We start from the raw sequence: 13,840 nt of genomic DNA, 5'->3' as shown, positions 1-13,840 counted from the left end.
CTGTCCACGGCGATGAATCTGCTTGTCTGGCCCAGTCGCACTTTCTTTCTTTGGTCGTTCGAACGCAGGAAGGAGCCCCGCTTGCTTGCGTGATGAGGCAAGTGCCCGCCGCGGCAAGGAGCTCATCTGTGTGACAAATGAGTGCGGATCGAGCCAGAGGTGGTCGAACAGAAAGGCGGTCAAGAGTAAGCTATTGTGGGCTAGTCCAAAATAAGACTAGTTCCGGCGGGCTCTTTCTACTTTTGAACCAACCTTGTTCAAAACGGACGATCTCCAACTTGGGTGGCAGGCACGAACAACGAACAGCAAACAACCGCGCATCGCGACAGGCGCTTCAGTTTCGCTAGTAGATGTGGGTGGTGTCAGAAAAGAGATTATCGGCGACGAGTAGGACACAACGACAGAAAATACGAGGCTCAGGTTTTTCGCACTAGGCACACGATGGAAGGCATGCATGAAGACGATCAGGTGCATGCAGTGTGGGAGAAACACCATGAGAGTGGTCTGGAATAACAGCTGCCATATTTGCCACATCGTCGACATAACACTGGTTCTGATTGTGTTGGAAATAATGAAGAGAGGGGAGGGACGTTACGTAGTATGCTGATGCTTTGGCGTCCTATGATATCTTTTGGTATCTTTGATTCTGTAGATAGACACCGGCAAAATGCTGTTGTCAATGCGAGCAAAGTGGGCCTACACCTCATAAATTAACACTGGGCACGGCAACCGGTTCTCTGCAGAAGAGACCAGTCAAGCCCGTATCAGACGTGTATAGTACCTAGTAGTTGCCAGACGGGTGACAAAGGATCGAACGAACGACTGATGGACAGCCAGACGGGCGACGGACTGGAGATGCGTTGTGAATCGAAGATGCTTTCGCACCGTCGGCTTGCTTGCAACAATAGGGCGGACAGCGATATGCGCCTTGGGCAGAATGGGCAGTGGATGCATACGCAGTCGTGGCTAGAGTCAACAGTCGATTGGTGGTTGTTCCTTTGCTATCGGCCGTGCACATCTTGCGGACTGCGAGAATCGTTACTCGAACGACCGAACGACCGCCGACCTTCGCATAAAGTGTGGCAGTCTTTTGTAGCCTTCTGCCGTGTTGAAAGAGCCTGCCCGTGTGTTCTGGTTGGCCAAGTGAGACACCGTCTTACACACAGTTGAAGCATCGATCAACATCTGCAAAGCGAGCACGTACACAAGCTGGAGGAACAACCAGCAGAAAAGGCAAGCTGTGCAAGTGGCTTGCGAAAGAAAACGCATAATCCAGGTGGATTGGTGTACGAAATAGGGAACGGCCAGACTAGCATTGGCTGATGTGTTTTCTTTTTCGTCATTCTTTATACTGAGAAATGGCCTCCACGGAGCATATTATGCCCGGCAACGACTCAATGACCAGCCAATGGCCGGACCGTGTCGTTGGTGTGTGCAGTATTCTCGACCTCGCTTTGTCTTCTGAGTTCATTTAAAGACGAGGACGGAGTACTCGCTCGATGCATTCCATGCGTCGAGACAAATGCGGTCTGGACACCAAACGGGACAGCAGAACGCCTCAAGAAGCTCCTGGAGGCATGTGGAAGATGAAAATTCTGCAAACCATCCTTTTGCACGAGAGGAAAGAAAAAACACACCATACACCGCATTTTGTGTGTCGTGTCGTTTGATTTCGAGATCCATCTGTCTCGCCAGTTGTAATGTTTACTGTCCCACTCTTGTCTGTTGCATGTGTAAGAGTGCGCCGCGGAATAAAAAGTGGCACTCATTTCGTGAACATCAAACACGACGGGGCTGTTTCTCATTCTGGCGAACGTAAGGAGTTCTAGGAAAATTTTCACTCTTGACCTCTTGACCGCCTTCTCGAAAACTTTTCGAGCCAAGTAAGGCAGGGGAAAGAATGCAATGGGACATTCGCCTCTTTGGACCACGATCGTGCTCCATAACGAGTTCCCCCAGAAGAAATAAAAGCTGGCTGTGCTATGGGGCTGCCATGGGCATGGGGGTGGGTTCTTTCTATCCAGCTACCATCGTCAAAAGAGGCCCAGAAGATTCAATTTGGATGCGTACGAATCGTATGTTCGGTAAGGTTGGATTGTATTGAAAACTCATTTTTTTTCTTCTCCTTGGTCGGTTTTCATGTCTTCCAGTGAGCCTCCTTGTTCAGTGCGGGCCGTCGGTCGCTAATCCGTTTTTGTTTTCTCACTTTGCCCTTTTCTCTCCGTGTCCTTCCTCTCTCGTCATGCCGCTACTGCATCGTCCCTGCACCAGATCCCCTGTAACCTTGAAGTCTTTGAAGTAGACATGGAGAGCACCAGCCACAAGAATTTCAATGTTTTCGGACACAAACTGAACCGTGGAACCAACAGAAACAGACAGCCGCGATGCCGACGCTGCTTTCCTTCTGCCCTCTGACATCTGCAGGTCTCAGACGTAGAATCGTCTCCACAGCGCTACTGCAGGTCGTTTGCTACTAATATTTGAATGTGCAGCATTACGCTTCGCTGTCAGGCTGTTTTCTGTAATTCAATACTCGTACTCGTAGGAGATGTGGAATAAGTTTACACGATTTCAATATGCTCTTCTCGGCACCATGAAGATGATGGAAACAATCTTCTCACCGCAAAGTGTACCAACAAGCAGTCCACTTGTTGAATATCGTGTCGGCCAGGGTACGACCCTCATATGCTGTGCCACTTGTCTACGACAGTTTTGTCTTTTTCTTTGTATTCGCGTGTGTTGTGCTGACCTGCCTCGTACGTCGTTATGCACGACTCTGTATTGCCGTACTACAGCTTTTTGTCTTTGATACGAATTTATATGAATTTATGTACAGTTATTTTGTTTCAAAAGGAAGAGACCCAACAAAAAGCTCGTCAGAACGTCCGTTCTGAGGCGAAACCACGCCAAGTCCCAACACCTTGGTCTGTCATGCTGAATTCTTGCACGCATTTTGCGCTCGAGCATTGGCGCAGCACCGGGAAAACATCATACAGCAGTTAAAAAAAATCAATTTACCATTAAAAGTAAAAAAAAAAACGGACAAAATAAAAAGGCAAAATGTCTACCCTGACAGGGGGAGATGCAGTAACCTGCCGCAGGTGACCCGCGAGAGAGAAACACGCAGGACACGGCGGCCCGCTTCCTTGCTGGCTGCAAAGCAAGGTAAATCGTGCAAGCGTGTTGCCAGAACCAGGGGGTTTCATTGTCTGGAAAGCAGTGTCTTTGGTGTCTTTGCTCTCCCGTCTTTTAATTATCCCCCCTACTCTTTGCAAAACACAAACAATGCATTCCACAGTCTGTACAAAAAAAACCTGGACACCTGCTTCGGCCGCGTCAATGGGTACGACTTTGGTAGTCCCATAACACGCCCAGCACCAGGAAAGCACGGCGATCGGGATGTGCTGAAACTTCAGGTTTTTAGTTGTCTTTGCTTTTGAACTGGCATATCTTGGCTCAGGCCAGAAAACCTCCAAAGTACTCCGTACAGGTTGTGTTTGGATACTGTAAGCTTCTTCTACACCGGAGTGTCTACGTATCTCGACATATCATGTATCCTATTTTAGAGAGACAATGTATGGAGCTCATCAATTGAACGCGTATATATGTCTAGATTCGTTCGTTAGAAAGATGCTAGTCTTTTGATACCGAAGAGATAGCAAGAAGAGAACGAAGACGTTAAAACAGAGTATCGCGCTACGGCACTTTAGTACCTCTCCCATATCTTTTCGCTGTGGAGGTACATCCGCATGTCCGATAGGCCATCGGATAGAATTGCAGAATGGAGAGCATGTTTGAGCATCTCGACACTCCCTTCCTATCCCTCCTTTCCTTCTACCGGTTGTCTAGTGCTTTTCTCCCGTACCGGTACGCCGCACTTTGTACGGCTTTCACCTCTCCCTGGGAGGTTTTGCATAGCAGTCAGGACACGTCAATTTGCCGCTCAACCGGCAAGGGAGCCAAATGTCAAGGAATGGGGAGACCCTTGGCCAAAGTCGTTTCATAACAGGAGCAAAGTAGGTGGAGATGGAGACAAATCACAATTGAAACAAGCCAGAGAAAGCGCAGCTTTATTTCACCGCTCTCTCGCAATACACGTGTCGCATCCCAAGGGCACGACGTAGAAAATAGTGGAACGGAGAGGAGCAAATTGAACACGAAGGGTCACGAAAGGCCAAGTGAACTTAGATACCATTTGCCTTATTTGCACAAAGTCCACTTTTGCCAAACCAACCAGGCGAATCGCTAGGGACAAGATGGCAGAGAGACTTCGGCACTCATTTTTGTAAGATACCTGCTGTCGACGAACAATGCAACATGAAAGTGAGCGGGCTCATTAGACCGGTCCAGGCCAGGCTAGGCCAATCCTTTTTACACGACACAGTTTCCTACTGTTGACGTCCAAGGAGAGGCATTCCCCCCGAATTCTTCTTCCCTTTTGGGCATCATTGGCGTTTTCGGTTATGTTTGTCTGCCAGAACGAGACAGACTGGCTCCTACTTTTTCGTACTTATATTCCAATGGTTCACTTTAGATGATCTGTGTATTGCTGCGGCGAGTCTCTTGAATCAATTGACTTTCGGTGCTCTTTGGTGTGTCCCTGTGCCAGGTTAACGAAGTTCCGTGTCACATAGCTATGGCTGACAGGTGAGAGAGGTATGGCCAGGCCACACAGAGGCCAGGCCCGGCTTGTCTGCCGGTTGGAGATCCTAGCTATGAAGGTCGTTTCAATGTGCACGAGCGCTGGCGTCCTCCTTTGCTGTTTATAACACAAACAACTCATGCGACACCTACCAATTTATGTCTGAACATTAAGGAGAGGAGAGACAGGTATTGCGATGTACGCAGAATGGAGCTCGTTGTTCGCTCCGCGAACCAGGGAGGTCAGTATTGAGTAAAGCTGCGTGATCTTTCTTGTCTGGCCGCATTGCTGTTTTGCTCTACCAAGCTTACCCCAGTTTTCTTCATTTTGTGTGCTCTGTATTGCACCCACAGGCGGCGACTTTACACTATTTTTGGTATGATATTACTGCCTCGGCCACGGGCGCTTCCAATCCCTGCCAGCGAGCGAACGGGTGGCTTGGAGTGCTTCAGAGCCAGCCGCTGCTCATCCTGGCGAGCACACATCCACACGATGCTCTAAAAGACGGGCCAAGTGTACGACGTACCTCCATACTGGAGTTGGCATGAAAACGGTACCTCTCGCCCTCGGACACGTCGCGCCTTCCCTTGTCTCCTGCCCCCTGCTTCGACCTTTCCTTGACACGGAAATGTCGATGGGGCAGCGACTCGTCGAAGAAGGCGGTCAAGTACTGGGGCCGCGCTTGGAGCATCCGCTCTCTGCACAGAAAGACGAGGAAAGAGCGCGACTCGCACGCCCAGCCAAACACGGGGGAGGTGGAGAACTAGAGCGAGACGCAGGCGAGGGCAGGTTCGGCAGGATAAGCACGATATGCAGGAGGGAAGGAGTGCAGGACGCGCAGGAAGCGTCAAATGGTTAAAAGGGGGCGAGGAACAAGGAAAGAGCGACTCGAGAGGAGGTGGTGTGGGTCGCCAACAAGCCAATAGTGCTCCGGCCTGGCCGTGAACACCAGCTCTCTTTCATCCTTTTCTTTGTCGCTCGTTCACCAACAAGGTGCGCGCTGAGAGACCAGTAATACAGTGCCTCTAATACTGTACATGAGATTATGCAAAAGGTTGATGGCTCTCAGTGGCGCTATGTTTATTTGCATCTAATGGTTTCTAGCGCCTCTGGACACCACAAAACCCGCTCAGTACTGTCAATGTGTTCTGACGGACAGTTGGGCTCAAGGAATGGAGTACTTTAAAGGGACCTACCCCCAGTCTGGTATAGTGACTTCGACAATACATCACATTAATAGTGATTGGGCAAAATTGGTACACATGACAGAGGTTCCCTTTGGGAAATGCATTAAGTGAATTCAAGGCGCGACCGAGGTATCTCTTTTGTACACAGTGTAGAGTGCTGCCCACTCTGGATCGAGCCACAGCATGATTCCACCCAACAACACATTCTTCCCATCACCCTGTACGATGCTGTTCGTTCCTGGCTCAGAGTTAGAAACGGCCAACACAACAACGCAACACAAAACAAGTAAACAAGCACAAAGTCCATAACGATAACAACACCGATACCCGTCGAGTGACGGCATTATTTGGATCAGTCGAAAATGGCAGGTACCTAAGTCTCCAGTAGGAAGTGGCTCTTTGAAACGAGATACCACAATTATGTGCTCGGCGGTCTTTGTCAAAGCAAGATGGCCTCGTTCCTGTGTCTCCTTGTGTCCGCAAAGGGGGAGGGAGGGTGCGAATTGACTCCACGTTCGTATCTCTTTTTGCGTCGCGTGCTCTTCGTCATCCACTGCTAAAGAACCTCGTCGAATCCGCCTGTTAGGCAGGTACGAAGGCAACCGTGTGAGGCATTGTGGCAAGGCGTGTACCCACTATCGGCGCTGTCGACACGGTTCCTCTGACTTCGATGCTCATTTCCCCTGTCCGCATTTTTTGTTGTCCTCTGTCACTTTAGCCAGTTTCTTGCCATCTTTACTAGTCATTCTCAACAGAAACCCCCTGCACCGCCCCTATAAGAATAGCACTTGGAACCGCTACGACGCTGCACCGATAACGAGGAACCGCACTTGTATCTCCCGCGCATCTTAGAGTGCAAAGGTACCTTGGCCTGCCCAGTCCGTGAACCAAGGTCGTGAGATTCGCACACCCCCCCGTCACTCAGTTGTCGGTCCAATTTGCGCCATTCCTCATTGGGCGCACCCCATGATGATGCATCCGCACGCCAGACGAGCCCAGCCAACATCAAAGTCCTGGTCTTCACACTGTGTTAATCACTCCTTCTTCAGGCCAAGTCTCTTGGCCTGAACCAACCAGAACGGGTGAGGTTTTGTTTAGGGCCTGTTCTCCCGTCGAGTTCCGGTTTGTTTCCAGTGCCTTCTACCGCCTACCGTTCGCTTCGACTGCTTAGGTGTCTCGATGTTTATTATTGTTTTAGCTCTCCTCACTGAAAGCACGGCACTACGAGTCAACACCCCCTGCTCCGTAGTTACCTCGTGGAATCCGTCCTTCTCACACTGTCCTCGAACCGCCGTTCGAACCTGCACCGCTCTTTCCTCATCAAACTCAATGCTAGCTGGCCATCGATCTTTCCCCCTCCAACCACACCACCCTTACACCCCCCTCTAGCGAAGGCGAGCCTTCGCCGTCCACCGCTTTCGCTCTTCGCTCCTTCCCCTACTTCTGACTCTTCGCTCTGTTTCGCTGTATGCACCTTGTAACCACCTCCTCCCACCGCCATCTCACTTGCCATTCCCAGCATTCCCAGCTTTCTCTTTTCTCTCGTGCTCTTTCCTCCTCCTTCCTCTCGTCTCTTTTACTTCCTCTCTTCTTCCTTTCTAGTCCTTCATATCCCACTCACTTCCCACTCACTTCCAGTCCGCTTCCGCTTCCTCTCCTTTCTCTTCTCTCGCTCTCCTCCCTCCTTTCACCACATCAGTCACCGGCTCCCGTACAACTGCAAAGACGGCCAGGCACCCACGAGGCTCATCTGCCTTCCAATCGCCACCAAACACTACCTGCCTGCCAACGAACAAAACGACATTGTACCTTTGGTACTGGACTCGAAATATACAAATACCCTCGGCATTTCCTGTTCACTTGCACAACAATTCCTTCCAACCGTTTTGTCCTTTGCCGTTCGTCGGGGCCTCCAAGTGTGATCTGATAGATGCTGAGAAAGTCCTCCCGGTCTCCACCAATACCCGAAGACTCTTGAACTCGCGTTACCACCCGCTTTCTCTTTTTCTCTCTTGGCCGTGTGCCACAGACCGACAAGCAACAAGCAACTACTTTCGATATCGACGTCTGCAGCGGTTTTTTGTTGTTGTGAGAACTTAACACGGAGTTCGACCTCTCCTTGGGCCTTGACACAACCGCGTGACTCTGACGATAAGTGGACCGCTCCGTATTGGACCGGACCTCTTTTGCCTCAACGTGCTACGCCTCACCAGGAGAAGCTCCACCGTCTGTTCCGGCTGCGCTCCAACGCGCTAGGCACAAAGGTCATCGGGTCGTTGCGAACACGGCGGGTCGAAGAGTCACACTCTTCACCTACCTGTTCTGCCTCGGTGCGTCATCATCCTGTCCCCGGATGATCACGGTCGTACCCGCTTTGATATAGCAACAGGCTTTGTACGTCACGTACAGAATCTGAACTGCTTTATCTCGTGCCACCCTCTCTTCCTCTGTGTCCTCATCGAGGCTTTGTTCCGAAACTCGGCTCTCGTTATTCGTCCTAGAAAAGCGACTTTGATTTCTTCACCTTCCTTGTCCCTCTTCTCGCCTCATCTCACGTCGATCGTGGTCCTTCTTCGTTGACGAATTGTCCATTGTTTCACCAACGACCTCGAAGTCTTTCAATTTTGGACGCCATTTTCTGCTTCCTCTCAAGGCAACGGTTTTTCTTTTCTCAAAAGAAATCCGGAGACAGTCATTACTTTTCTTTTGTTTCTTTACGCCCTTTATTCGGTTTCTCCTTTTCAGCCGAAACTCCGCACACACAACGCCATCGTACCGATGTCATTATAACGACTCCACCGCTTTTTCTTGTTTTAGTTCTCCTTTTCAGGACAACTTGTTCGATCTTTCATGACCAGCTCTCCCATCACTTAGTTTTCTTTTGTTTTATTTTCACCATCTGAACATATTCTTTTTCCCTTCTACACCCTCAATGAGCCTCTGACAACGCAACGACTATTTGGAGTTTCCTTGCTTTTGCGCATTTCCGCCTTGATTTTTTTTTTTAATTTTTTTGTCCACACACGTATGAACAAACACCACTGTTCGACACCCTTACTTTCTCTCCACCAAACGACTATCTGACGCGTCCGCCACCGGCACAGCCTTGCAAGCGACAAACTGATTCACATCCACCCAAACGGACTTTCCTGGAGATCACCCTGTCTCCAACACATCCGCCATCATTCTGTCGAGTCAGTAACCGAAGGGGGCTTCCGCGCTTCCCTGGAGGAACGAGCCTTGTGCTCCGGTCGACGACTGTTGTTGAATCTGTACCATCTCCATCTTCTCTCCGCTACCAACGTTTTTCTGACGATCACGACGCCTATATATGCCCCTTTCCTTCTACCCCAATCGATAACAACAGTCTGAGAACCACTCTGCCGACCGCCTTGTTTCTCGTTTCTGTGCTTCTCCTCTCACCACTGACTTCTCCACCTCTCTCCATCGTCTCCCTCTCTGCCTTTCAAGGTCTTTCTTGCTCTGTGCTTCTTTTACGCAATGGCGTGCTTACGCGAGAACTTCGAAGGTGGGGTTGTCCTTGACGGACGGTACCGCACTATTTCTCCCCTCAACCATGGCTCTTTTGGCATGGTCTTTATGGCTAGACAGCTTGAGACTGGTCACAACGTGGCTATCAAATGTCTGACCAAGAAGGCTGCTGCCGACGAAGCTGGCCTCGACTTCGCCATCGATGACAAGTCTGAAGAGCTGGATTTACATGGCCGTTTGGGCAGGCACCCAAATATTGTCAACTTGGTTGACTCGTTTGAGACCGAGTCGCACGTTTACCTCGTTCTCGAGTTCTGCCCCCGTGGTGACCTGTACGAGGCCATTCGCAACGGCCAGGGACCCCTTGAAACCGAGCACGTCCGCCGCTTCATGTTGGAACTGGTTGACGCCGTGGAGTACATTCATTCCAAGGGCATCTACCACCGCGACATCAAGCCCGAGAACATTTTCCTGACTCAGTCTGGCATCATGAAGCTCGGTGACTTCGGCCTGGCTACTACCGAAGAGTGGACGTACGAGACTACCGTGGGCAGTGACCGTTACATGTCCCCTGAGCAGTACGACTCGGCTGGCGCTGGCTACTCGCCCGCGCAGGCTGATATCTGGGCCATTGGTATCTGCATGCTCAACATCCTCTTCTCACGCAACCCCTTCTCCACGCCGACCGAGGCCGATCCCATCTTCCTCGACTTCTCGCGCGACAAGCAGTCTCTGTTTGATGTGTTTCCCAACATGTCGCAGGACACTTTCGAAGTGATTGTCCAGTGCATGAACCTCGACCCCAAGAAGCGTTCCTTGGCTGGTGTTCGCCATGCCCTGCGTCGCGTTGTCAGCTTCACCACCCTCGACGAGGCCCTCGATGACTTTTGCTCTGTCGACCGCCGTGTTGTTGCTTCGGCCAACCGTGAACCTCTACGGACCCCATCCATTCAGAGCCCCATGGTTGAGAACGGTGCCGCTTTCCCGTGGGCTAAAGCCCTGCAGACTAGCACCCCGCAAGCCATACGCCAGCTCAGTGTCATCCCCGACAACGAGAGCTACACCGAGGAGCTCTTCTCCAAGTCTGAGGCGACAACAGCTGATTGGTGCTCGAATATGACCGGCGAGACTCCGTCCATGGCGTCCGTTCTGGACTCCAGCCTCGGCGCTTCCATGACCTCGCTCGCCATCAGCCAGCCCAAGATGATCCCTCAGCCGACTACTTGGCAGTCCAAGGTCTCGCCTATGGCAGGCTCCCTTCCGATCACCATGCCTCGTGCGCGCAACGCTCCGGCGATGTCTCTTGTGTTTGGTCGCAAGGACGCCGTTTCCAAGAGCTGGAGCGACATGTGGGATGAGGAAGAAGAGGAAGAGGAAGAGCGCCTGCGCCAGCTCGAGTCGCTTAAGAAGCTGAACGCTCGCACTTGGAGCCAGGACAGTGTCAAGGAGGAGGTCAAGCCAGCCATCGAGAAAGTGAGCAGCAAGCTCAACATGCTTAGCGACGACGACAACACACCTCGCCTTGGTCTGTCGCCCGCTACGAAGACTTTGGTCGTGGATGTTCCTGCTGCTGTCGACCGCCAGCCCGTGCCTGCTGTAGAGGCCAAGGATGATCTCGAGCTCGACGACGATGTTCTCTTTTTCTCTGATCCTCTGACCGAGGAGAAGGAGGTGAAGAAGGAGCAGAACCGCCAAGATTTGGACAGCTTCCTCGGCCGCAAGGAGGACCGCCATCAGCAGATCCATCTCTCGGTTCGCCTGCCGAACTCGACCGTGTCGCCTGGCCCCTCGCCATCCAAGTCGCCGTTGTCCTTTGACAAGTGGGAAGCCCTGGGTGAGCGACGCAGGGCCCACACAGGACCGTCGGTGAATCTCGAGTCCAAGTCGCAGGGTCAACGCTACGGTCAGTCTCTTGGCTACAACGTGAAGTCGTCGTATGAGCGTGGCACTTCGAACCACTTCGGCAATGCCTACCACACCTCGTCGGGCCATCACTTGACCAACACCACGAACAACCACTCCAACGCCACTTTCAATCCCCACTACGTCAATGTCTTTTCGCACAATCATTCCAACAGCCCCAACAAATTTAACGCGGGCAAGGAAAATATGCGCGACCGTTCCAAGGGGCGTCCCTGGAACAAAGGCCGCGACTGGAACTGGAACTGGCGCCGCGATCGCCGTCCCGATTTCAGTAATGTTGAATGGGTTGGTGGCTGGTAAACGGACAAGAGGCCGACGCCTCTTTTCGACCAGGCCACCACTTGTGGTTGAACTAACCTTTTTTTTGTCTTTCATTTTCCATCGAACCCTCCCAAAGTTGTTGGAGGTTAGATCTTGCTGATTCTCTGGGATTCTCGGGCATTTCGTTTCATTTTGTCGGTTTTCTTCTATATCACACTTTATGATTTGTCTCCTGCCGTTTTTTTTCTCCTTGCTCTTCCCCTTTTCCTATCCTTTACATATCACTACTGACGGGAAGGGGTTTGGTTTTTCTTCATGTGTACAAACAAGTTTGTCTAAACCACTGTCGGATTACAAAAAAAGATTGGGGAAAACAAAGCGGGGGAGTCTGAAAGGGAATGACAAAACCCCTTGATGCGTTATAGCTTTCCTTTTTTTTCTTCCTGGTGTTTTCATTTTCCTGTTTTTCATGCATCATATAGCAGGCGTTCACGGGCGGTGCGACCATTGTCGCACTTTTGTCTTTCACGGGCGATTTTCATTCATATTTTGGAGGCTTTTTCTTTTTCTTTTTTTTGGAGGATGCAGAGAATCTCAGGTATCAGCAATTTCTATTTGGTCGATGCGAACTTGATAACTAGTTCAACTCGCTCCTCTGCGTATTTAGATAGCTACCTTTTTTAGAACAGCCGTTGGCAATACCAGAAGTTACCCACTCACCAAAACACACTGCTCCAAATTGCATTTGTGAAGTCTTGTAAGAAATAATACTAATGCCATTCAGCAACATCGTTGAAGGTGCCTTGCTGACTCTATAAGCGGTGTGGTTTAGCTGTCACGTACAAGACAAATCGTGACGTGTTCATGAGTGGGATCGTTTTCGATGCCGAGCAATGCAATCCGATGTACACCAGTGTCCGCCATGTGCCGCCTAATATAGTCCTATTTAAAGGTTACCAACAACGAGCAGGGGGTCTCTATCGTTCGTCATTTTGACTTCACACCTTTATAAATATGCAAGCCTGCCGTCCCTCACCCAACCTACCAGGTAGTCCGAAATTGAACTGCAGAAATGGACGGCATTACGTAGTTGCAGGAAGCACAAACCTAGATAATCTGAGAGGAGCGCCCCCCACCTGCATTTTTCAATTAGTTGGGGAGTATGCCGGCAAAAACCGGTAAAAAAGGTGAACGTGCAACTCAATCGCTTTACGTCTCGTCTTCTTATCTGCTGGCTCCTATTTAAAGTAGCGTCCGTCGTTTCAATGAGGGTTGCCCCTGCGAGGAGATAAGAGAAAACGCAGCCAGATACGTCGTATCGATAGCTGTGAAATTGGGTATTTTGTCTGTAAGAGAGGGCAACATGCAGCAAGATAAGAGGTCCTGACTTTCCCAGCATACGATTTACTACGTCGTACTGGGCTTTTGATGACGAGATACTCATTACTCACGATGCGCTGCCTCCGAACGCAGCAAAGGAATAGAATAATCATGACCATGGACTTTGTTCTCGGTCGTGGAAAGACACTATAGTTGGGGAAAGGAGGCTTGCAGTTTAGGGAGCGGACCCGCTTAGCGCCAGTGTCGAGAATAAAACACGCGATGAAAACATGCCACTCGAAAAAGGACGGGACGCGGTCGACGAACCAAGACCCTGATCAGTTGAAGCCACCGCATTCTTGTGACCTGTCCTTCCATGACGCCGTCTCACGTCCGCTGCGCCAATGCACTCCGCATCCAAAGTGGCCGTAGGATGCGCCGTGCATGAGATATGAAAGTGAGGGGGACGTTCTGCACGACAAGATTGGTGTCTGTAAGGCCTTCGCGTGTTGTCATCTCAGCCACCCGCGATCTATGTCTATCCTTAGCAGACTAGAATGCAATCATTGACCAGTAACGTGACTGGGTTGGACCTAATGGGACTCCTGTGAACAGCTCTTTCCCACACTATCTATTCCCGTGCAGGGGAGGTGGGACGTTGTTTTTTTCGACTTGGCTATCGTACCTTCCCTGATTCGACTCAATCGCCCCTCAGAGCGTTCCTTCCGCATGTTTCGCTTCCAATTTCGATTGACCTCACCTGGGCATTTTGTATATCAATATTCTCGTCTATGCAAATCTGCCTTTTCATAGCCTCTCTGCGTTGTTCTCGTTTGCTTTCCTGCTTCGTTTAGACCGTGGCAACCCGCCCACTGAAGGAAAGATTCCACAAGCGACTGATGTCATACAGGCTCTTACACCACCTCCATTCGCTGCGCACCGCACCTTGCCGGACCAGGAAGGAGCTCTTTGCTGTCTCCCCGCAAACCTGCCCATCGTGACCACCCTTTGCAAG

General features: G+C 50.8%; 2 protein-coding genes across 2 annotated transcripts; both read left to right on the top strand.

Annotated features, from left to right (window-relative positions):
- Positions 1-5,270: 5,270 nt before the first annotated feature.
- Positions 5,271-5,501, top strand: SPSK_02884 (uncharacterized protein; the record flags this gene model as incomplete). The annotated part of the gene is made up of 1 exon (XM_016729745.1): positions 5,271-5,501. The coding sequence occupies one exon, from the start codon at positions 5,271-5,273 to the stop codon at positions 5,499-5,501; it is 231 nt and encodes a 76-aa protein (XP_016589039.1).
- Positions 5,502-9,330: 3,829 nt separating this feature from the next.
- On the top strand, positions 9,331-11,544 carry SPSK_02291 (serine/threonineeeee protein kinase; the record flags this gene model as incomplete). Its single annotated transcript, XM_016729163.1, has 1 exon — positions 9,331-11,544. The coding sequence occupies one exon, from the start codon at positions 9,331-9,333 to the stop codon at positions 11,542-11,544; it is 2,214 nt and encodes a 737-aa protein (XP_016589038.1).
- Positions 11,545-13,840: the final 2,296 nt, after the last annotated feature.

The sequence above is a fragment of the Sporothrix schenckii genome (assembly GCF_000961545.1).
Source record: "Sporothrix schenckii 1099-18 chromosome Unknown Cont43, whole genome shotgun sequence".
NCBI classification, from domain to species: domain Eukaryota; kingdom Fungi; phylum Ascomycota; class Sordariomycetes; order Ophiostomatales; family Ophiostomataceae; genus Sporothrix; species Sporothrix schenckii.
The sequence above is the reverse complement of the archived record's forward strand: the minus strand, read 5'-3'. Positions and strand labels throughout refer to the sequence as shown.